The sequence below is a fragment of the Dreissena polymorpha genome, chromosome 6 (genome assembly GCF_020536995.1).
Source record: "Dreissena polymorpha isolate Duluth1 chromosome 6, UMN_Dpol_1.0, whole genome shotgun sequence".
Classification (NCBI taxonomy): Eukaryota; Metazoa; Mollusca; class Bivalvia; order Myida; family Dreissenidae; genus Dreissena; species Dreissena polymorpha.
In genome coordinates, this window is record NC_068360.1 from 32250759 (window position 1) to 32273307 (window position 22549).

At 34.8% G+C, this 22549-nt stretch overlaps 1 protein-coding gene across 14 annotated transcripts in view; it reads right to left on the reverse strand.

The window, feature by feature from the left end:
• Positions 1-22549, reverse strand: part of LOC127833813 (glutamate-rich protein 6-like) — a 77343-nt gene that overhangs the window by 46511 nt on the left and 8283 nt on the right. For 8 of the 14 annotated variants that reach the window (XM_052359282.1, XM_052359286.1, XM_052359285.1 and 5 more), the window contains exons 2-8: positions 21601-21708; positions 18303-18389; positions 16736-16774; positions 13905-14031; positions 12588-12718; positions 11562-11606; positions 9017-9132 (exon numbers count right to left, since the gene is read on the reverse strand). In XM_052359282.1, coding sequence (XP_052215242.1) covers positions 9017-9132; positions 11562-11606; positions 12588-12718; positions 13905-14031; positions 16736-16774; positions 18303-18389; positions 21601-21664 — 609 coding nt within the window. In that variant the 5' untranslated portion in view covers positions 21665-21708. Of the gene's footprint in view, positions 1-3805; positions 3890-6131; positions 6177-9016; positions 9133-11561; positions 11607-12587; positions 12719-13904; positions 14032-16099; positions 16351-16735; positions 16775-18302; positions 18390-21600; positions 21709-22549 lie in introns of those variants that run through there. The other 6 variants (XM_052359287.1, XM_052359277.1, XM_052359279.1 and 3 more) reach the window with 5 other exon arrangements.

Consider the following 22549-nt stretch of genomic DNA (forward strand, 5'->3'; position numbering starts at 1 on the left):
CTAAAAGAAATGTGATAAATGTAGCATGTATATGAATGTAATTAAAAAACAAATTGTATATTTGGTGATAAGTGGCATAACCAAACCTACAAAGAATGTTATTGGTTAGGAAGCGTAATTCAGAAAACATTTACAACATGTCAGCTTTTCAGTAGCATCAATAAACGTGACGTCATTAAGTTTCTACGATTGTTGTTTTCAATGAAAGTGACGTCATTTGCAAAATATTTATGAATGAAAACGACGTCATATGTTTGTACAATTCAGTGACGTCACTAAATAGTGAACTTTGTACTAAGAAGGGCGGCGCATTGAAAAATATAGTTCACGTCCTTAAGCTTGAACCAAATCAATCAGAATCGTGTTAGAATCGAAATAATATTTTTCTATGATGGTTTGTTGTCGAATAACCCACAGTAAGTTGTATAGATGTGTGTTATCAAATCACTCGTGCTTCGCACTCGTGATTTAATTCCTACGCATCTATACTCCTTACTGTGGGTTATTCGACAACAAACCATCATAGAAAATATTATTTCTTAAATAACCGTCTCTGTACTAAGTTTGTTATTTCTGATTTGGTAGATTTATCAAAATCATTCGGATGACAAACGTACATCTGCATGACTTTGGATAACCAACACGCTTCTGGACCACATTGTTTTTTCTAGAAAGGAATAAGAAATTTAAAAGCAAAAGCTAAATAAGAGTCACATGAGTGAGAAGAAACAATAATAATAATGGTGGTGATGAGGATGATTATGATGGTGCCAGTATTGGTGATGATTATGATGATGATGATGAAGATGGTGGCAGTGGTAATGATGATGATTTTGGTGATGGTAGTGGTGGTTGTGGTGGTACTGCTGCTGCTGCTGATGATGATGGTGATGACCATCATGTCTTAAAGTAAAGAATAATTGATGCTGTCTTGAACACTGCTAGAAAGAATTAATAGCTACTCAGCTGGTAGCTATGATTGAATTAACAAAAGGCCAATAAGGGCCTGAATCACTCTACTGGCTGGAATCAATAGGGCTCAAGCCCTTGATAGTATGAACAATCTGAGTAGGTTTTTAACAAACAGACCCAAAATGGGAAATTCATCGCATAAACAAGAAGAAACGTAAAACTTAAACTTCAAATGGCTCCTTTTCAACAATAAGTTGGACAAATTTTCTTCACTGTCAATGGGGTTCTGGCCCTTGATGATATATAACATCCGTTGAAGTTTCAAAAGGATAGAACTTTATATGTAAACAACCAAGAAATGTGTTTGTCAGAAACACTATGTCCCTTTCTGCGCCGCTTTGATTTTTTGTTTTTGACCTTTGACCTTGAAGGATGACCTTGACCTTTCACCACTCAAAATGTGCAGCTCCATGAGATACACATGCATGCCAAATATGAAGTTGCTATCTTCAATATTGCAAAAGTTATGGCAAAATGTTGAAGATTTTCATTTTTTTCTCAAATTCAAGGGGAGATATTTCTGGACTTATAGCTCCAATATTGCTCATTTTCAATAGGGTTTGACTCATCATTCAGATAAAGACACTGTGCTAGTTGGGAAATGATTGGGTGAAAACTGTGGACTTAATTGTGTAAACATGCCTTATTTCACAATTTTCTCAAATTCAAGGGGAGATAATTCTGGACTTTTTACTCTGATGTAACCCATTTTCAATAGGGTTTGAGTCCTCATTAATATCAACACACTGAACAAGTTTGAAAAGAATTGGATGAAAAATGTGGACTTTATAGGATAAACAAGAGAAAGTCTAACGCACACACAGACAAACAGACAGACAGACACCATGCCATCCCATAAGCTCTTCTGGCCTATGGCCAGTAGAGCTAAAAACTACAAGTATAGCAACATAAAATTATATACAATAAGTTACAGGTCTAAGAATTAACACACTGCACACCAGGAAAGGATCTGTGGTTAACTTTCCAAACCTAACTAATATGCAAAAGAACTTGTTATCTGAGTATGTGTCCATGGTTAAAGGGACCGTCAACTGCGATTGACGAAAAAAGAAAAGTTCTAAAGTACTGTATTTTTTAACAATTATAAGTTTATATTAATTAAAATATCACGACTGGTTTATTACATTACTTGAAAAAAATCTGTTAAGTTTTCATATTTTCAGTATATTTGGTAATACATTTTACTGGGTACAGGTATCAAGTAACTACCAGTTAACTATAAATAACGCAAGTAGATTGATCATTATCGTCATGTGGTAAACCCAGGAATTGTGCATGCATAGTGAATTGTATATATTTTATATATAAAATTATCAATCTTCTTGCGTTATTTATAGTGTGTATATCGTTATGTCACCTATTTTTCGCGATGTACTTTCGATTTCACATCGCGAATATATTGAAAATATTAACTTTACTTTTTTCATCAATCGCGGTAGACTGTCCATTTCAATAAGCATATAGGATATATGTAATAAGTACTACAAATAATAAATAATTAAGTAACTGCATGCCAGATTAAAAACATATTATAAATAAAAAGAATTAAACAGAAGAATGGAATTGTTAACCCTTAAAGCGCTGGAGCTGAATTTTAAAGGCCTTTGCAAACAGTTTGGATCCAGATGAGACGCCACAGAACGTGGCGTCTCATCAGGATCCAAACTGTTTGCTATTCTGATAGTATTCTTTGAACCAGTACAGCTAACCAACATAAACCTGCAAATATGCCCTTTATGCATGAATAGAATCAAGTACTGTTACCAAAAATACATTAGTGTCCATACTGGCAATAAATACATTAGTGTCCATACTGGCAATAAATACATTAGTGTCCATACTGGCAATAAATACATTAGTGTCCATACTGGCAATTGGGGTAAATCAATCAAAGTGTATTGCAATAAATGTACCATTATCAAATCAGTAAACTTGTGAAAAAATAAAATAAAATGTAGCATATAAATTTAGTGTATTGTTAATGCTTATCATCATGGTGTATGATAATTATCAAATTACTATTTTAAGTTACACATAAGTAAAAGGAAAATGATTGCACACAATATTAATATTTGCTTTTAAGAAAACAACCACTTGTTTAGGTATAAGTATAAGTATACATGTACATGCTATGTTAATAAGTACAAAAAACAATGCAACTACAATTTAAGTGTCTAGGTAGCACACATCTGCTAGTAATTATGCAAAATTGTAAGTATATATGGTATTAGCGTTAATGCAAGAATCACTGCAACTTGGGTAGGTATAAAGCTACAAGGGAGTTAACTCTGCCAAAACACAAGTTTCTACCATCTATGCATTAGTGTAAAAAGCAATACATCTAGGGTTAAAGTAAAGCCAGAACTTTTCCAGGTGATTTAGGGAAAAAAATGCAATTTTTGGATTGAGAATTTTCTCGGTCAAAAGGGAAAAAATAATTTACCCGGTAATACCGGTATAACCCTGTATAGAATCAAATTTTAAGAAAAAAAACATTTTAATTAAACTTACATACTTTGTTAGATGTAATTGAAAATACACTGAGATATAATTATCATATGACATTTATTCCAATAATAAAAATATTTAACAAAAAAATCAATTTATTTCAAAGAGGGATTTTTTTACCATTTTGCTCAGGGAATCGGTGGGTTTAAAGGAACCATAGATACGCCAGGAAAAGGTCTGTAAGCAACAAAGAGCTGACCATCCCAAACTGTAAGTTTGTACTGTTCAAGCATTAGTACGAAAAGACTGCAACTAGATTAGTGTCTCGCTACAGAGGTGGGTGGGTACCGGGTGTCTGTTGTACCTGCAAGATATTTGGGGGACCAATACTAGGCATGAATGCCCGCTCATCCTTGACCTTTTTGTGGGAGACCTCCTCATCCGAACTCTGTTGTACAACAGGTGTCATTTAGAGCACACATATACAGACATTCTCAATAAAGTTGCATAATAAAAGCATACAAAACAAATAAATCATTTTATCAACTAACATATGAGACAGCACAATCTGCAGTCTGTTTGCAGTTTAAAAACAGGATTAGTCATATTGTAGGAACGATATCTAGAAACTTAAATTAAGTAATTTTATGCAGTGTACTACAAAAATGGGTCATGTACAATATTCTGCCAGCGTAGCTCTAGTCCAGCATTTGCGTAGTCTGGTCAGTAGCTACACTGCCTGCTATAAGTCTGGCATGGTTTCCTGGTCTCATTAGCAGACAGGGTAGCTCCAGACAAGACTACGTCAATGCGCAGAGTTGTCAGGAGCTACACTGCCTGCTATAAGTTTGGCATGATTTCATGATCCCATTAGCAGACAGGGTAGCACTGGCCACATATGGCAAAAGACCCATGTTTGCATGACAAGGGTCATATTATACAGATATACACATATCTTCAGTGAATTTCCTTATCTAAGCTCTTCACAACCACAGATCAATAATATATATTGTATATTGCAAATATACCAACATCTTCAGAAAACCTCCTCACTTTAGCTCGGCCCAAGAAAATGTTCTATTTTCCAAGAACATAGAAAATGGCTATGTGCAAACAGCATAAAAAGGAGAACAGCCTGTGAGCAACTGGCAGTCTGTTCAGGTTTTATGCTGTTTGCTGCTCATCAGTATCTAAGGGATGGAAATGAAGCCTTTAAAACTTAAAACTAGTCAGAAAGGTATTTAAATAAATTTAACTTTCTAAGGGACTACAAACACGTCAAAATACGTATCTAAGTGGTCAAGGGTTACATGGTCAGTGTCTTAATCACTAAATATCGGACAGGTATTATTGGGTCATTGTAAAGACTGTTGCGTAATAAAGTACAAATATATACAGACATGTTTGGGGGCAGCCAGGTATTTTTCATCTCCTGATGTTGGAACTGTTAGCTGTTATTTCAGGTACCATTCATGTTGTACATGCTTATTCCATTACAAAAATTGAGATTTGTTAAAAAACAAGATGTGTTTGTCCCCCTATATGATGTTTGACATTGTAGGATGACCTTGACCTTGTGAAGGATGACCTTGACCTTTCACCTCTCAAAATGTGCAGCTCCATGAGATACACATGCATGCCAAATATCAAGTTGCTATCTTCAATATTGCAAAAGTATTCATAAAATAATTGATTTGGGCCACATATATTTGACCTCTGACCTTGAAGGATGACCTTGACCTTGACCTTTCACCACTCAAAATGTGCAGCTCCATGAGATGCACATGCATGCCAAATATCAAGTTGCTATCTTCAATATTGCAAAAGTATTTATAAAATGAGCAATTTTGGCCACATATAATTGACCTCTGACCTTGAAGGATGACCTTGACCTTTCACCACTCAAAATGTGCAGCTCCATGAGATACACATGCATGCCAAATATCAAGTTGCTATCTTCAATATTGCAAAAGTATTCATAAAATGAGCAATTTTGGCCACATATATTTGACCTCTGACCTTGAAGGATGACCTTGACCTTTCATTACTCAAAATGTGCAGCTTCATGAGATACACATGCATGCCAAATATGAAGTTGCTATCTTCAATATAGCAAAAGTTATTGCAAAATGTTAAAGTTGGCGCAAACAGACCAACAGACCAACAGACAGACCAACAGACCAACAGACAGACAGGGCAAAAACAATATGTCCCCCACTACTATAGTGGGGGACATAAAAAATTCTTACAAAAACATAACTGTAGACATCTTAAAACATGTATATGGGATGACAAGGTGGTACTAATACTGACAATATAGTAAAACTCAAATTATAAATATTTGATTGAAGGAAACATAACAGCAACTATTGAATTAAGAAAAGATGACGTAAACTGTTTCATTAAGTAACTAAACATATCAGTAATGCACATATCCAAAGTTTCTTAGGAATGCTTTACTCAAACTTTCTCTAAAATCTACACCTCATCCTAAATATATATTTTTAGGTTTGGAAAAAAAAACTTTCGCATTAATACTGCATAAAATGTGTTAATTGTATACAGAAAAATATTTGCATATCATGCAATAATTAAAGAAATGTCTGACTCTAATTGATGGTTATTTTTGAAACCTTTGATATGTGCACAATGCTTTATGCTCAACAGCTTTCTTGCAACAGTAAGAAAACCTTTTTGACTTTGTCTTTCTTAACTGGCTTGTCTTTCTTTATTTTCTTAAAGTATATAATCATTTGAGTTGACATTGGGGCTTGCTGAAAACATGAACATACTCAGCAATAGTTTAATGATGAAATATATGGAGAGGTATGAGGTTCAAAATTGTTGTTAGGATTAAACTAATGGGATATGAATATTTCAATTTTTTATTTCTTTTTAGTTTTGGTAGATAAAAACCAGATCAATTTTGTTAATTCGTGTTTAAAATACTTCTTATTAAACTGTTATTTTAAGTTGCATTTCTGTTAACCACATCTCCTTTATATTTATATTATCAAACCACTTTATGCTTAATACCAATTGCTCTCTCTCATCTTAATTCTTATATACAAATGCAATAGTGCAAATATAAATTGCTTACGGAACTACGTCTAGGTTTGTCTCATGCATGGAAAAGAGTCGCAGGCTTACAGGGAGTCATTTATGATACATGTCCATGTATAGAATGGTATTTTCCCAAAAGCATGTTTCCATTTAATGCATGCGTCTATAAAATGCATGCTTTACAAACTACACACAATGCATTGATCGACAATGCTATACCTTGCAAATGTAATTTAAACAAAAGAAAAATATATATACAAAGTCAGATAAAGCGATATACTGCTTGACTTTAATAGATGCATGTAATTAAACTATTAATACATGACATTAATCGATTAAATTAGAGCTAATATTCTGTGGTAAGTTTTTTTAAATAATTTCAGTTCACGCATTAGGCGTTAACCTATTAGCTTTTGCAGTATCAACAATTAGTGTTATAATTTAAGTATTTAAAGATAGATCTAACAAGATGTGTTTGTGAAACACAATGTCCCCCTATATGACGTTTGACCTTGAAGGATGACCTTGACCTTGTGAAGGATGACCTTGACCTTGACCTTTCACCACTCAAAATGTGCAGCTCCATGAGATACACATGCATGCCAAATATCAAGTTGCTATCTTCAATATTGCAAACGTATTCATAAAATAAGCGATTTGGGCCACATATATTTGACCTCTGACCTTGAAGGATGACCTTGACCTTGACCGTTCACCACTCAAAATGTGCAGCTCCATGAGATGCACATGCATGCCAAATATCAAGTTGCTATCTTCAATATTGCAAAAGTATTAAAAAAATAAGCGATTTGGGCCACATATATTTGACCTTTGACCTTGAAGGATGACCTTGACCTTTCACCACTCAAAATATGCAGCTCCATGACATACACATGCATGCCAAATATGAAGTTGCTATCTTCAATATAGCAAAAGTTATTGCAAAATGTTAAAGTTGGCGCAAACAAACCAACAGACCAACAGACAGGGCAAAAACAATATGTCCCCCACTACTATAGTGGGGGACATAAAAATAGGAACAAAATTAGTTAAATTGAAATAACATTTTGACCTTAATTCTGCGCTATATAAATAAACATGCCTGATAGCTATTGATGACATTTAACAAAAAATACGTGTAACTAGCAAAGATTCATTGAACCCCATCAGTACAATATTATCTCATGATTTAATTACTATACAACAAGGCCAGTCTTCACTAACCTATTCTTAAACTTAAGAATAAAGAATAGAGTTTCCCACAAGAATCAATTTTAAATCTATACATTCTACTAATGTTGCTTTTGATAAATAAATTGTTCTAAATGAAGATTGTGTTGTAAAGAGTGGTAAAAAATACATTCATATTGAACTGCATAACACTGTCAGAACATAACAATTTTTACAATTTTTAGAATATTCTTTGTGTTTAGACTAAAGTCTAAAAATTGATTGGTGAATACCAGCCCAGAGCATAAGGTTCTGACATCTAAAAATTGTTAAGCCTGATTTAGGAATATCTGGATTAAGACACTTGTTTCATTTATTTGTCTTACTATTTAAAATTTGATGGTGTCTTTCTAAATATTATTTATGTTGTTAAGTTCACATATAATTTTCAATTAGAAATATTAAAACTTTTATAGTGAAGGTTTTTCAACTATTGCAATAAGAAAACAAGTGAGATTAAGCTAATTCTGTTTAAACAGGCTTAACAATTTATAAGAAATCAAGCCATCAGTCATATGCCTGAAAATATTCTTTGCAGTTAATGTGCCTATCAATATTTTCTCAGGGTTTGATTACAAATTCACCCAGGAGAATTTTTAGGAATTAGATTTTTTCTTGGTCTTGGTCCAGACTGGGGAAGTTTAGAACAGGCTGAGATCTGAAATCCAAACTAAGAATTATTTCTTTCAACTTTAAATAATTGACAGTGACCCAATCCCGCCAGTCAAATATCACTTGCAGTCTAACGTGCTATATCTCTATATGCATACCACTGGAGAACAACATTGATAGGTACATAATCAAGTCTGAATAGAAAAAAATATTTCATTAGTTGATAATTATTATCTCTTTGAGAAATAAAGCAGAAAAAAATATTTCATAAGTTGATAATTATTATCTCTTTGAAACATAAAACAGATTCACTATTTGCTGTATCAAATATTATTTCTTAAATTCTGCATTGTCCTTGATAAACTATGCAATTTAAATGAGTCACACTCTTGGAAAATGGGCCTTAATGCATGTGCGTAAAGTATCGTCCCAGAATAGTCTGTACTGTCCCCACAGGATAATCAGGGAAGGCACTTCCCGCTTTTATGTTGTTTTAAAAAGAAATTTCTTCTTAGTAAAAAAAAGAAAATGTTATCCTTTAATAGCTTGTGTGGACTGCACAGGCTAATCTGGAACATATGCACATACATGCATTTTGCCTGTTTTCCCGGAACAAGACTGAAATGTATTTTAATGCATATTTCAGCCTTTCATAGCAAGGGCCACTTACATCATCAGTGTCGCTACTAAGGTCCAGTATGGGTATACCATATTCATCGCTGTATGGCATGTAAATGGACGCCGGCGAAGGGCTGGATTTCTCCTCATGACCATCTGCTCTGCTACCTGAGTTGTGAAACAAATGAACAGGATTGTAAAATGTTAAATGTAGCTTGGGGCATGGTTAGCAGGGGACCAGTAGGCAAAAGTACCTTCGATTTAGTTTATTTTAGGCTAAGTGTAACGCTCTCAAGTCCTTTTCCTGGGTAGAACCATGCAGTGCTTGGTGTCTATGGGGGAGATAAAAGAACATTCCCACAGTGTGGATCAAACCCTCGACCTTCCGGTCACTAGGGAGACAACTTATCCACTATGTCATGGTTACCTGTAAATTTGTGGGGAGCTCCTATGAATTCCATGGAAATCTCATATTCCCTCTGTACAAGAACTTTTGCAAGAACAAGGATGGGCAACAAAGGCTAAAATGTAAGTTTTTAACAATGCATCGTGTACATTCTAAGAGGGACTTAATTGTTAACATACTTTTTATTACTGTGTATACATACAACATAGCAAGGAAAATAACTTCTTTATTTAACAAGTCATGCTTTAAATAATTTTAATTATTGCAAACAAATTGAAATAGTAACAAGAGCTGTGTTCGTGAAACACAATGCCCCCTACTGCGCCACTTTGAAGCCATATATTTGACCTTTGACCTTGAAGGATGACCTTGACCTTGACATTTCACCTTTCAAAATGTGCAGCTCCATGAGATACACATGCATGCCAAATATCGAGTTGCTATCTTCAATATTGCAAAATTTGACCTTTGACCTTAACCTTTGACCTTGAAGGATGACCTTGACCTTTCACCACTCAAAATGTGCAGCTCCATGAGATATGCATGAATGCCAAATATCTTCAATATTGCAAAATTTGACCTTTGACCTTGACCTTGAAGGATGAGCTTGACCTTCACCTTTCACCACTAAAAATGTGCAGCTCCATGAGATGCACATGCATGCCAAATATCAAGTTACTATCTTAAATATTGAAAAAGTTATGGTCAATGTTAAAGTTTTCGGACAGACAGACGCCATATATATGACATTTGACCTTGAAAGATGACCTTCACCTTTCACCACTCAAAATGTTCAGCTCCATAAGATACATGTGCATGCCAAATATCAAGTTGCTAACTTCAATATTTAAAAAGTTATGGCAAATGTTAAAGTTTTTGGACGGACGGACAGACGCCATATATTTGACATTTGACCTTGAAGGATGACCTTGAATTCACCTTTCACCACTCAAAATGTGCAGCTCCGTGAAATGCACATGCATGCCAAATATCAAGTTGCTATCTTCAATATTGAAAAAGTTATAGCCAATGTTAAAGTTTTCGGACGGACAAATGCCATATATTTGACATTTGACCTTCGAAGGATTACCTTGACCTTCACTTTTCACCACTCAAAATGTTCAGCTCCATGAGATACACATGCATGTAAAATATCAAGTTGCTATCTTCAATATTTAAAAAGTTATGGCAAATGTTAAAGTTTTTGGATGGACGGACAGACGCCATATATTTGACATTTGACCTTGAAGGATGACCTTGACTTCATCTTTCACCACTCAAAATGTTCAGCTCAATGAGATACACATCCATGCCAAATATCAAGTTGCTATCTTCCATTTTGAAAAAGTTATGGCCAATGTTAAAGTTTTCGGACGGACAGACAGACGCCATATATTTGACATTTGACCTTGAAGGATGACCTTGACCTTCACCTTTCACCACTCAAAATGTGCAGCTCCATGAGATGCACATGCATGCCAAATATCAAGTTGCTATGTTCAATATTGAAAAAGTTATGGCCATTAAAGTTTTCGTACGCACGGACAGACGGACTGACTGACTGACAGTTCAACTGCTATATGCCACCCTACTGGGGGCATAAAAAAACAAGAGCTGTGTTTGTAAAACACAATGCCCCCTACTGCGCCGCTTTGAAGCTATATATTAGACCTTTGACCTTGAAGGATGACCTTGACCTTGACATTTCACCTTTCAAAATGTGCAGCTCCATGAGATACACATGCATGCCAAATATCGAGTTGCTATCGTCAATATTGCCAAATTTGACCTTTGACCTAAACCTTTGACATGTAAGGATGACCTTGACCTTTCACCACTCAAAATGTGCAGCTCAATGAGATATGCATGAATGCCAAATATTTTCAATATTGAAAAATTTGACCTTTGACCTTGATCTTGAAGGATGAGCTTGACCTTCACCTTTCACCACTAAAAATTTGCAGCTCCATGAGATGCACATGCATGCCAAATATCAAGTTACTATCTTCAATATTTAAAAAGTTATGGCCATTAAAGTCTTCGGACGGACGGACAGACAGACTGACTGACGGACAGTTCAACTGCTATATGCCACCCTACCCGGGGCATAAAAAAACTCCTTAAGGGTAATTATTTATGTATAAAGAATTCTTAACTGTTGGAAGATTGAACAAAATAAAATTTCAAATACCAGGTTTAGGGGAGGCCATTTCTTTTACATCTGGAGACGATGTTTCTGAAAATGTAGAAGAAAGCATGAGAAATAACAGATCAAAATTAATGTCCCAGTTTATTATTGCTTAAAAATATCAGCAATGTATGTAAAACAAGTAAATAGATGAGAAAGTCCAAATGGACAGTAACTCTGAGCAGCATTTTCAAAAAAATAACTACAATAATGTTTAATTGTTAGTATTCTACCAAGTATGTTCATCCTTTTTTCTAACAAAGGGTGGTTTCCGCCAAACAAATGCAATATTTGTTTGAGGTTTAATCAAATGTGCTAATTTAATTTTTAAACTTAATAAGCACTTGTCTACAGTTGTAAACACAGATATTTAGACAAGTAGGATGATGTCATCCTTGTAACAAATATTTCTGTCACTTGACATTTAAATTAATGATGTTGTTTATATGAGTTTTTTAAGGCGTTAAACCTTGGACATAATATTCATATTTTGTCATACTCGATTGCATTTTTGTTGCCTTGACCAGAAGGATAAGTATGTATCAACATAGGAGCATACCAAATTAAACCCTTTTTCACTCAGATAATATGCAATTTAATGCATTTGTAATACCTTAGATAATCCAATTAAATTTAAGAAATTTCCAAATAGATTCCGGTTTTAAAGACTTCATTTCCAACCCAAAGATACTGATGACCAGCAAACAGCATTTACCCTGAACATCCTGCAAGTTACTTGAAGGCTGTTCTGGTTTAATGTGGGTTGCATATAGCCATTTTCACTTTGCTTCTGAGTGGGAAAGGGTTAACTCTTTCAGTGCTGGAACAGAATTTTGAAGGCCTTTGCAAACAGTTTGGATCCAGATGAGACGCCACAGAACGTTGCGTCTCATCAGGATCCAAACTGTTTGCTATTCTGATAGTATTCTTTGAAAAAAAATCAAAGAAAACGCTAATTTTAGAAATTTAGCAGACAACATTTTAGCAGACGACAAATTTCCCAGCATGCAAAGGGTTTACTGCACTTACTATCGGGTCCAATCTGCATTGCGTCCATGATCTCATTCTTCTCCACCCACTCCCAGTCAGTCTGGGTATCCAAGGTGACAAACAAGATCTCCCGTCCATCATATGTCTTCTTCTTGAACGGAACGGAGTGACTGCAAAAAGAGAAAAATATTAACAAGTTCCTGCTTACAGGCAAAGTGGCAATGGCTATTTGCAACCAACTTCACAAGAGACATGTACACAGGGATAAACCCTTCACCACTTAGATACATATTTTGACGCACTTGCAGTCCCTTAAAAAGTTGTATTTAATTTAAGACCATTCTCAATAGATTCAAGTTTTTAAGGCTTCATTTCCAAACCTTAGGTACTGATAAACAGCAAACAGCATAAAACCTGAACATAATGTGAGTTACTCACAGGCTGTTCTGGTTTTATGCTGTTTGCACATAGCCATTTTTACTTTGCTTCTGAGTGGGAAAGGGATTAAAGGACTTACAGGAATTTTATTGAAAATTGCTTAAACAATTGTTTTTTTACATGAAAAACTTGATTTCAAAACATCTTAATGTAAAACCATCAGATGGTAAATGGAGACAAGATATGTGAACAAATATCAATGCCCGAATAACAGCCAAATAAATATACATTAAAATACTTAACAGATGTCATTTTCATATTATTTAAAAAATCTGGCCACGTGTTCACAAAACATTTTTTGCGAACGAAAATCGATTTTGCTTGTCATTGAAAATGGATTTCCATTGTAGTTGCTAGGCAAAAATGATAATCAAAGTCAGTTAAAATCGATTTTCGATTGCAAAATCATTTTGTGAACATGGGGCCTGATTGTTTCATAATAAATGTCAAAGAATCTATATAATATATCTATATCTATATCTATATAATTTTACTGTTTATTTAAATTCTCAAATTAATGGTATTTTTGCCATTCCATAAGAGGGCACAAATGGAAAATGTAACACACAAATGAGGTTTACAAAATAAATTATTTCAACATGTTAATGTGATGAAAACACTATGTCATAAAAACTGAATAAACTGCTGTGCTAAAATTGATAACTTATGACATATACTCACTTGATTATAACTGTTAGCAAAATTCCTCTATTTTACAATTGTTTCTGTCTTGTTTGTTAATAAATCATCATTATGAGGGAAATATTAAAGCTAATCCAGGGGTATTTTTTCATGTTTTTATCAGATGGTAAAGGAGGGAATACAGGCCATAAAATGGCACATAAAACAATATCATGTAATATCACATATTGGCACATAAAACCCTGTCACAAACAATTTTGATTACATGTCACATACTTATCACTGAATGATACAGCTCTCGCTTCTTTTTGTTTCTCCATTTCCTCATCAGAGAGAGCTTCTGGTCGAAATCCCCGGATGACTCGAGGCTTGCTGCTCCCTTCAGCAGACTTGTCGGTTGAGGCTACACACCACCATGAAAGATTTAAACACAAGGTAAAATCATGCAACACACAACCATAAAACAATTTAATCAATGTCATATAGTTTCAACATGACAGCATGTTGGCCTTTTTTCTTTTGCATTGAATAGACAAATATATATAAAAAATCCATTTGTATAATGTATAAGTTTTATTTTATATATCATGATATTTCTATGAAGAATCAGGTCAATAACATATAAAATAAAGACCAAAACAATTTTATGTCTAAAAAAATAGTAAAAAAATGTATTTTAAAAATAATAATACTTGATGAGATTTTTATCTCAATCTACAACAAATACAAGAGTTCCGCGGTCGGAGATGACCGCATTGAAGCCGGATTTTTGATTTAAATGACAGGAAAGTACCTTTCGTGTTTTTGTCAATGCAATACTTAAATTACTGAAATATTGTTCAAAGGTCAAAATGAAATGTAAGTACTTTTCAAGGCATGAGCAAACCTTGTGTTATGTTTTGAATGCATGCATATACATGAACAACAATAACATTTAAGGTCACAAATATGAACTTTAACATTTTTACCTACCAAAGTTATAAGAACTTTAACATTTTTACATTCAAGGTCACAGTGACCTTGACCTTAGAATGAATGACCTTGAAATGACCAGTGGTCATCTAAGTGTGCTTGCAAACCTTCATGTCAAGTTTGAAGGCTCTATTTCCAAGCATACCAAAGTTATAACAATTTTAACATTTTAACATTTAAGGTCACAGTGACCTTGACCTTCAAATGAATGACATTGAAATGACCAGTGGTCATCTTCTAGTACTGGCCAATCTTTATTTCAAGTTTGAAGACTCTAGGTACAAGCATACCAAAGTTATAACATGAAATAAGAACTTTAACATTTTTACATTCAAGGTCACAGTGACCTTGACCTTCAAATGAATGACCTTGAAATGTCCAGTGGTTACTTACTAGTTCTGGCCAACCTTCATGTCAAGTTTCAAGACTCTAGGTCCAAGCATACCAAAGTTATAACAACTTTAACATTTTTACATTCAAGGTCACAGTGACCTTGACCTTCAAATGAATGACCTTGAAATGTCCAGTGGTTACTTACTAGTTCTGGCCAACCTTCATGTCAAGTTTCAAGACTCTAGGTCCAAGCATACCAAAGTTATAACAACTTTAACATTTTTATATTGAAGGTCACAGTGACCTTCACCTTCAAATGAATGACCTTGAAATGACCAGTGGTCATCTGTTAATCCTGGCCAACCTTCATGTCAAGTTTGAAGACTCTAGGTCCAAGCATACCAAAGTTATACCATGAAATAAGAACTTTAACATTTTTACATTCAAGGTCACAGTGACCTTGACCTTCAAATGAATGACCTTGAAATGACCAGTGGTTACTAACTAGTTATGGCCAACCTTCATGTCAAGTTTCAAGACTCTAGGTCCAAGCATACCAAAGTTATAACAACTTAAACATTTTTTATATTGAAGGTCACAGTGACCTTGACCTTCAAATAAATGACCTTGAAATGACCAGTGGTCATCTGTTAATCCTGGCCAACCTTCATGTCAAGTTTGAAGACTCTAGGTCCAAGCATACCAAAGTTATACCATGAAATAAGAACTTTAACATTTTCGAGCACGCCGCCCGCCCCCCCCGCCCCGCCCCCCCGCCCGCCCGACAACATCAATCTATAAGCCGAGATTTTTTCGAAAAAAATCCGGCTAACAAAATAAATTAACACTTAATTTTTTATAAACAAAAAAATAAATAATAATAATAATCATCATCATTACATAAATAATTAAATTAATTAATATATATAAAGAAAGAAAGTAAAAAAACAACAAAAAACGTATTAAACAATAAAAAATACTCCACTATTAATAAATAAAAAGTATATAAAAACAATAATAATAATAATAATAATAATAATAGCAATAACAACAATAATAATTAAAAATAAATAAATAATAATAATAGTTCCGGACTGGAAAATGTAAAGAGAGACATGTCAATTTCAAATAAAACTTTGCAACAAAAATCTTGAAAAGCCACTCACCAATATACCACCAAGGTGGGTAATTAATTTTGACAACCTTACTAGTAAACATATTGAGACTCTCTTATTACTTTAACAAAGATAAGTAAAATATGCCCACATGGCACAAATCTGATTTCACTTGTTCTAGCTAGTTTTATTTAAATCTTAAATATCTTAAACATTTGTCATCTTTTCATGTATCTCAACAGTAGGGAGTCATTTCGACCTCATCACCTAGAAATGATGATGTCTTAATTTTTATAATTACTTCATGACGTCAAATTTGCTTAAATGACGTTGTTTGTCATAATTACCTCATGACGTCAAAATTGCTAAAATGACGTTGTTTCTAACCCCAAAATGACGTCATTATTTCAAAACATGGACATAGTTAAATTAGAAATTTAACAATATATAAACTAATGTTTTTCTTTCTCTTTCATAAATGTAATTACAATATTTTGTAAGCATTTTTATCAATATAAAATAATCACTATCGAGAAAAACAGTATTACCATAGATATAAACATATAAACAAAATGTACCTAACCAATAAAATCAGCATAATAAATTGGAAAAACAAACTAAATAAACAATAAAATATAATCAAAATTATTAAGACTTCTGCTTACACAAAGCTTAAGTAAATCTTACCTAACCGCTGCTTGGAAACTACAAGGGGGACAACTCTTTCTAAAGCAAGGGAGGTAACAAAGGTTTGTTCAAAAGGGGAGGTAATTGTAAGTAAAAAATTAAAAATAAATGCATATAACTCTAAATTTTGAGGAAAATAACACCAACAAAAACTAAATGTCATTAAAAAAAACTGTAGTTAATATACAAAGGAAATAGATAACAAAAAGTAAAAGACTTAAAGACACGTTTTTTTGAGAAAAAATGGGGATATTGTGGTAATGAGCGTCTGTCCTTCCGTCCATCCGTCCGTCCTTCCTGGCCACCTGCTCCTCCTACACTATTAGCACTAGAACCTTGAAAATTACTTACATGGTAGCTATGAGCATATGTGCGACGGTGACAGTGACGGAATTTTGATCTGACCCCTGGGTCAAAAGTTATGGGGGTTGGGGCGGGGCCGGGTCAGAGATTTTTCCTCATTATTTTAGGTTATTTTACTATAATTTCTTCATTTCTACACCGATTGCCTTCAAAATGATACTGAACCTCTCTTATGACAATACGGTCAATCTCAACTATGCATAGCCCCATAACCAACCCTGGGGCGCCCCATCCACATAGGCCACGCCCACCCAAAAATGCCTTTTACTATAATTTCTTCATTTCTACGCTGATTCAATTCAAATTGATACTGAACCTCTTTTATGACAATACGGTAAATTGCAGCTATGCATGGCCCCATAACCAACCCTGGGGCACCCTGCCCACATAGGCCACGCCCACCCAAAATTGCCTTTGACTATAATTTCTTCATTTCTACACCGATTCACTTCAAATTGATACTGAACCTCTCTTATGACAATACGGTTAATCTCAACTATGCATGGCCCCATTACCAACCCTGGGGCGCCCCGCCCACATAGGCCACGCCCACCCAAAATTGCCTTTTACTATAATATCTTCATTTCTACACCGATTCACTTCAAATTGATACTGAACCTCTTTTATGATAATACAGTAAATCTCAACTATGCATGGCCCCATTACCAACCCTGGGGCACCCCGCCCACATAGGCCACGCGCACCCAAAATTGCCTTTTACTATAATTTCTTCATTTCTACCCGATTTTCTTCAAATTGATATTGAACCTCTCTTATGACAATACGGTCAATCTCAACTATGTATGGCCCCATTACCAACCCTGGGGCGCCCGGCCCACATAGGCCACGCTCACCCAAAATTGCCTTTTACTATAATTTCTTCATTTCTACACCGATTCACTTTTAATTGATACTGAACTTCTCTTATGACAATACGGTCAATCTCAACTATGCATGGCCCCATTACCAACGCTGGGGCGCCCCTGGGTCAAACATGCAGCGTGAGGATACACATCGGCCTCTGCAGCTGCGCCATTTCAAGTTTGAAATTGCTTCCTGATATAGAAATTGTAAACTCTTCAAAAAATATTTTGTGCACCCAAAAATGAAATGCTTGATAAGTCATCTTCAACGGAACACATCTTATGATTTTTTGTTCATTTTCTTGGCTCATTAAATTTAAATAATCATCATAAAAACATACTTGTTGATTTGTTGTCATCATCGGCTATAGACTGAGAGTGGTCTGTTTCTGAGTTCTGTGACTTCTCTGCATTTGCAGACTTGGAACCTGTGAAAGTTAATATGAAGTGACTATATTTCTTTTATACCTAATGATAAAATATGACATTTCTGCAGTGAAATAACTCGCTGGTATAATGACGTCATTTCGTCACACTAATGACGTCATTTTGTGTTTTGAAATGTATTTAGGCACGTCACGGGAGAAACTCCGAGAAAGGGTAACTTTTCAGTGAAAGGGAAACAGCTGTTAATTATTTTCTTGAAAAAAAGGGCATAAAAGAAACAGAAAATGTGTTCATGTCAGTGTAAGATCGTTTATTTCTTTCTTGGGGTAAATATTTATTTAAACCAATCTTTCCCTGTGCGACTATCCAAGTGGTTTGTACACTCGCTTCTCACCTAGGCGACCTAAGTTCGATTCCTGTTTCTGGAAGCATGTGAGTTTGGTTGATGGTCAGGTGGGGATTTCCTCCTGCGGTACTAGGGCTTCCACCCACAACACAAGACCACACCAAAATTGAACAAGAGTTCCGCGGTCGGAGATGACCGCATTGAAGCCGGATTTTTTATTTAAATGACAGGAAAGTACCTTTCGTGTTTTTGTCAATGCAATACTTAAATTACTGAAATATTGTTCAAAGGTCAAAATGAAATGTAAGTACTTTTCAAGGCATGAGCAAACCTTGTGTTATGTTTTGAATGCATGCATATACATGAACAACAATAACATTTAAGGTCACTGTCAATTGAAAGACTTTAAAATGACCAGTTGTTCTCTTGACCAGTGGTCATCTGTTAGTCATGGCAAAGTCCATGTCCAAGCATACGAAAGTTAAAACAACTTTTAATTTTTAACATTCAAGGTCACAGTGACCTTGACCTTCAATGACCTTAAAATGACCAATTGTCATCTACTAGTGCTGGCCAACCTTCATGTCCAGTTTGAAGACTGTAAGTCCAAGCATAAGAAAGTTATACCATGAAATAAGAATTTTAACATTTTTACATTCAAGGTCACGGTGACCTTGACCTTAAAATGACCAGTGGTCATCTACTAGTTCTGGCCAACCTTCATGTCAAGTTTCAAGACTCTAGGTCCAAGCATACCAAAGTTATAACAACTTTAACATTTTTACATTCAAGGTCACAGTGACCTTGACCTTCAAATGAATGACCTTGAAATGTCCAGTGGTTACTTACTAGTTCTGGCCAACCTTCATGTCAAGTTTCAAGACTCTAGGTCCAAGCATACCAAAGTTATAACAACTTTAACATTTTTATATTGAAGGTCACAGTGACCTTCACCTTCAAATGAATGACCTTGAAATGACCAGTGGTCATCTGTTAATCCTGGCCAACCTTCATGTCAAGTTTGAGGACTCTAGGTCCAAGCATACCAAAGTTATACCATGAAATAAGAACTTTAACATTTTTACATTCAAGGTCACAGTGACCTTGACCTTCAAATGAATGACCTTGAAATGACCAGTGGTTACTAACTAGTTATGGCCAACCTTCATGTCAAGTTTCAAGACTCTAGGTCCAAGCATACCAAAGTTATAAGAACTTTAACATTTTTTATATTGAAGGTCACAGTGACCTTGACCTTCAAATGAATGACCTTGAAATGACCAGTGGTCATCTGTTAATCCTGGCCAACCGTCATGTCAAGTTTGAAGACTCTAGGTCCAAGCATACCAAAGTTATACCATGAAATAAGAACTTTAACATTTTCGAGCACGCCGCCACCCCGCCCGCCCGCCCGCCCCCCCCGCCCGCCCGACAACATCAATCTATAAGCCGAGATTTTTTCGAAAAAAATCCGGCTAAAAATCTTTAAGTAGCAACGAAAATAGCAGGAAATCGAAATTCGTCCTGGTTGATGGTCACCATACCACACAGGTGGGGGTTTCCTATTGCGGCACTAGGGCTTCGACCCACAACAACAAGACCACACCAAAATTGAAAAATCTTTAAGAAGCAATGAAATAGCACGAAATCAAAATTCGTCCTAACTTTTGTGAGTCAGGTAAGCTAATTAAGTAGGAGTGCTGGGACACACTCCGGGTCCACATATAATGTAGCCATTGGCTCCAAAAGACCTCATAAACTTCTAAATACACAAACACATTAATTGAAAATATTTCACCATATTAATAAAATATAGATTGCCTTTAAAATCCTTAAATCATGTTCCTGCAGAATATTAATATAACAAAAAAATCTAGCCTAAATCCCATCTTTATATCAAAACAAGAAGACCTTAATATCAAGCGGCCATTTAATAAATACTTTGTGGTTGAGTTATAATATGGGAATGGGTATACGGAAGCAGACTGTGTTTAAGTGAGATTAATTGGAACTGACTTACAAAATGGCGTTGTTTTGATGATTTTTGTAAAAAAAAGTAGCAAGTATTTTCTCTTGGTAAACCTCTTAATATTTATATTTCTTTTTAATTAATACACCATACAGCTATAACGCGTTTGAGCTTCTCTCATATTTTTGTATAAGATTTGATTTGTTTTGTAAAATATAACATAAGTCATAATTATTTAATTTTTCCAATGTGGTTTCATTGCTCAAAATCAATTTGTTGCCGAAATATATTGTTTTAATCCGCCTTTCTGGAATTTACTTTTTTTAAAGAACATTTTGGGAAAATACATGCTACTCCTTAGCGAAAGTCACGAAAACAATGCCTTTTTACAAGTCAGAACCAACTAACATCACTTAAAGTAAGCTCCTATATATGCATTCCACCCTGATTTTCTATAAGGGATCAATCTAGGCACCCAACAAGAATTAAAAGGTCAATACTATGGGCAGTACTCTATTAAATGTATAAATCCCTGCTTCCCATGAACGTTATCAATGGAATAGTACATATCCAAACACAACTGAACAAAAGTACAATAAATTAAAACAAATGTGCTCACAACTGACAAAATGCTAGTACATAATTCGCCCCATTGGTACAAAAAGGTAACATGTGCCTATTAATTTCAACGTCGCATGGTACCTTATTGCACCAAAGAGGCGAATTATATATTTTGATTGTCTGGGTCACAGTGCAGTAATGGATTTGATTTTCCTTTATGATCAATTGGGGTTGTGAACAGAGTGTCCAAAACAAATTTGTCACAAATGAGTACTGGTTCTACCCAGGAAATGAGAGGATTTGTCTAAAACAAAGCCCTGGCTTTTGTCACAGTAAAGCTTGAATAATTTAGTTGAAACTTTAATACCAATCTTACCAATAGGCGGCAAAGGCTTTGTTAGTGGAAACTCCATTGGTTGGCCAGGCTCCATATCTGCCATCTTCAGTGTCTGAGTTCAATAACCACGTTGTTATGCCATTTTTTCTAAAAAATATAATATGTCATCAACAAAAATGTATAAAAAAAAGTTGTCATAGGTAACAACCTGGAATTCAAGGTACACATACAACTTAAGTTTACATAATTTACAAAATCCACACCTCAATTTTAATCCCTTCACAACATGGACATAATATCCAATCAACTTAAAACTGAATATTTATAAGAAATATGGAAGCCATATTCTGTCGCTAATTTAAGCACAATGTTTTACATGACAGGGCTCGACATTAACTTTTGAAGCCACTTGTCCGGTCGGTCAAGTAGACCAAAATTTCACTTGTCCTGACCAAAAAGCAACTTGTCCTGACCATTATATATAAATCTGCTCAGAACTTTGCAAAATAATGAAATAATACAAAATGCTCAAATCATAACGACTGTAATCATTCAAAAAACATGTTAACATAATTGTAGGCAATTTCAATACAAAAAGAACTGACTGGAATAACGGAAAACTCGAGATTATTGATTTTTAAACACATAAAGCCATAATACCTGACAAAAACTTGTGTTATGTAAAATCATTCTATACATAGAGATGACGTCACTTCGTTAATTGTCTGTAAGATCGGTGTGTACCGGTGTCGTAAAATGCATATTCTTTACAAGGGAGAATATTCTTGTTATCTTGGCAAAGGAAAATGTTAAGGGTTGCTTCCCTTGTAAACAGTACGGTGTAGTATTGCATGGAACTATCAGAATACTTTGCGCTTTGTCGTTTAAACGTTAACATAATATAATCGAAAAAGTTTTGAGGTAACTCCACAGAAATAACGGATTTAAAGGCATTTTTTTAAGTAATAAAATTATAACGACCGCTTGT